The sequence below is a fragment of the Sinocyclocheilus anshuiensis genome, unplaced genomic scaffold, assembly GCF_001515605.1.
Source record: "Sinocyclocheilus anshuiensis isolate Anshui unplaced genomic scaffold, SAMN03320099.WGS_v1.1 scaffold262, whole genome shotgun sequence".
Classification (NCBI taxonomy): Eukaryota; Metazoa; Chordata; class Actinopteri; order Cypriniformes; family Cyprinidae; genus Sinocyclocheilus; species Sinocyclocheilus anshuiensis.
In genome coordinates this window covers 461,689-464,936 of record NW_015547650.1, presented here as the reverse complement: position 1 = coordinate 464,936, position 3,248 = coordinate 461,689, and the positions used below count along the sequence as shown (strand labels likewise).

General features: G+C 34.6%; 1 protein-coding gene across 1 annotated transcript in view; it reads left to right on the top strand.

Annotated features, from left to right (window-relative positions):
* The first annotated feature begins 2,228 nt into the window (after positions 1–2,228).
* Positions 2,229–3,248, top strand: part of LOC107701995 (protein deglycase DJ-1zDJ-1-like) — a 9,040-nt gene continuing 8,020 nt past the window's right edge. Inside the window, exon 1 of the mRNA XM_016504170.1 lies at positions 2,229–2,421. Coding sequence (XP_016359656.1) covers positions 2,266–2,421 — 156 coding nt within the window. The 5' untranslated portion in view covers positions 2,229–2,265. The remainder of the gene's footprint in view (positions 2,422–3,248) is intronic.

Below are 3,248 nucleotides of genomic sequence, written 5' to 3'. Positions count from 1 at the left end.
GTCAATAACCAATTATCCTGATGCCTCTTGGGACAGGCCTGAGGAGCGGGCAGGTAGTTGCAAATGAAATAACTCCAGATCATAAATTCAACAACGCACACTGTTCACAAAGTACGCCAGAGCGCGTACACACCTCACGCACCGGAAGCCGTGCGCGCGAACAAAGACAGTTGAACATAGTGGTGTATTAGAGGTAAAAAATGATATAAATACTGTTCGGTTTCTGGCACAAACCGATCGTTTTGTGTCTTAGGACATCAATGTGTCGTCACGAGCCGCAGGGTTTAATTTGGATTTGTCTGTGCATGTTTTTTTTTACTCTCATAGATTTTGTTACCATTGCCATGCATTATACGACTGATAGACTGCAACGGTTGGAGTTAAAAATCATCAAATGTGTTCTACTGAAGAAACAAAGTCACCTACATCTTGGATGCCCTGGGGGTAAGCAGATCAACATCAAATTGTCATTTTTGGATGAACTGTCCCTTTAAGGTGCAGGATTTAGATAATTTTGCACTGGAGACGATTTTTAAAAAATCATTTGTAAAAATTCGTCAAAATCCTTCATCTTCCAGTCCTACATCACATTAATTATTACATTTCCTTTGAAATTATTGGAAATTTGCCTCCAGTGTCAACATTTCTGTTGCTCATAGTCATTGATGATGACACTGAATGCTGTTTCAGGCCCATCAAAAGCCAGTTACCAATACTATGCCTGAAACTGCAATTCAGTGGTCTATATCGTCCTCTAGTGGCCGAAGAGCTGCATTTTCCCAAAATTATTATTATTATTATTATTATTATTATTATTATTATTATTTATTACGAACATTATATCAACCAATAAAAGCAGTTAACATACAAAAAAACATAATAATAATAATAAAAAGAAAATTAAAAAAATTATAATAATGACAAAACAAATAAATTACTAGACAGGGGTATAAAAATAAACAAAACACATTACATTCAAAGGAAAAGATTAAACAGCTTACAAATTTAAACTGTTTTTAAAGCCTTCTTATTACATGAGTTAGAAAAAGTCCCATATAATAATGCTGTTTTTTAGCTAGCAAAACATAAAACAGTGGCTTCTGATATGAGAAATAAAATGTTGTTAACAAGTTAAGGAGATTAAGTACAATTTGTTTTTCTAAATGCACTTTTTTTAAATTAACAAGCCCAAACAAAACATTTTCCCATAGTAAAGAAAGATCTTTATCAATGTTCTCAATAACAAATCAAGAGAGGTCTTTCTACAACAATTTAGGGTAATGGCAGTGCCTAAATAAATGCACTATAGTCTCTGGGTGCTGTTTGCAAAAAGAACAGTTTGTATCAATATCTTTTTTGTATTTCTTTAAGAAAGTGTTAACAGGATATATATATGATGGATAATTCGAAAGGAAACTTCTTGTATCTTATTATTAGTAATAAAGTATATATTTGGAATCAGCCAAGCTTTCCTCCAGGCAATACCAGAGACAAAAGCATTCCAATAAACCGTAACATTTGGAATTGATACAAAATCATTAGCATTTTTCCCTTAATACCTGCCCTAAAACCTTACACAGTGACGTTGTTCCATTTTAAAAACAATTTTACTTTTAATCTAAACATAAATTAATTAATTAACCCAAGTAAAACTATTCAAACATCTACATACTCTATATGGCTTTAAAAGCCATTTGTAACTGTATACAACTATAGAATATTCACTTACATATTCACACACACACACACACACACACATCTGAAATTTTCATCTAAAATGAGCATTTTTATCAGGCTCCTAGGTTCAGTAATTTGACTCTAATGTCAAACATATAGGCCCTTTTCTATGCACTTAAAGTGAAATAACTGAACATAAATATAGGAGCCTGATCAGATAAAAACAGATCAAAAGGAATTACATAAGGGACCCTTTTATTCAGGTATTATTAATGTAAGCTATTTGGCTATTTGTTGTAGTTTCATTTCCATAACTGAAAATAAATCTGTAGTGTATATTTTCTGGTTGAAGGGTCTACATTTTTCATCTCTATGATGACTATTTATAATAAACTCAATTTTTACACTTCAGATATTGACATATATTACACGATTCTATTTTAACAATAATACAAAGTACATGATTACACATAGGGATATAATAAATTAATCACCGCCATTAAATACAAGAAGAACTAAAAAGAAGACTTTTATTTTGCCTGGCAGTTCCCCAGAAGTAACCAGACCCGGAAACGCCTTTTAAAATAAATGCGTCGTGTGTGTGAGTGGCGTTGTATTGCGTTGCAGACCGTCACAGGCCTCGGACTCGCAGTCATGGCTGGTAAAAGAGCTCTAGTGATTCTGGCGAAGGGCGCGGAGGAGATGGAGACGGTGATCCCGGTGGATGTCATGCGCAGAGCGGGGGTCTGTACGGCACTCTTCCATTGAGCTGTGGAGCTTCGCGCGAATGCAGTGCTGTTGTGTGCAAGTCTGTAGGCAAATAGTTATGTGTGTGCGGGGCATAAATGCATCTGAATTTCTGCATTTGTCTTTGTAAAGTGTCTGTTGAATGTGCAACGGTCGGTATATGGTCACACACTGCTGCCAGACTCTGAGCTGCCAGTGTGTAAATGCCAAAGTTTGCTGCTCTGCAGCACAGGGTCAACTGGACTCTGACATTACATAATCAGAGATTTTATACGTATTTTTTTGAGAGAACTTTATACTTTTGTTTAGCAAGGATGCATTAAATTGATCAAAAGTGACAACACATACATTTATAATATTGCAAAAGATTTCTATTTCAAATAAATGCTGCTTTTGATCTTTCTATTCATCATAGAATTTTTCAACTTTATTCATAACAATAAGAAATGTTTCTTGAGCAGCGAATATTTAGAATATTATGATTTCTGAAGGATCATGTGACCCTGAAGACTGGAGTAATGATGCCGAATTTTGTGCCCTACTATACAAATAAGTGACTTAAAGGGGTCCTATTATGCTTTTTCACTTTTTTAATTTTAGTCGGTGTGTAGTGTGTATGTTTGGGCATTAAAAAGATCTAGAAAGTTACAAATCTCAAAGTCCACTCCAAAGGGAGATAATTAGTTTTTTAAAAATCCTTTTTCAAGAACTACAACAAACAGCTCGTTTGGACTACAGCGTTTGGTTTCCGGTCTTTGTGATATCACAAAGCGGCTCATTAGAATTTCATTACAAATAATTCCCGCCTACAGAAATTCGAATGG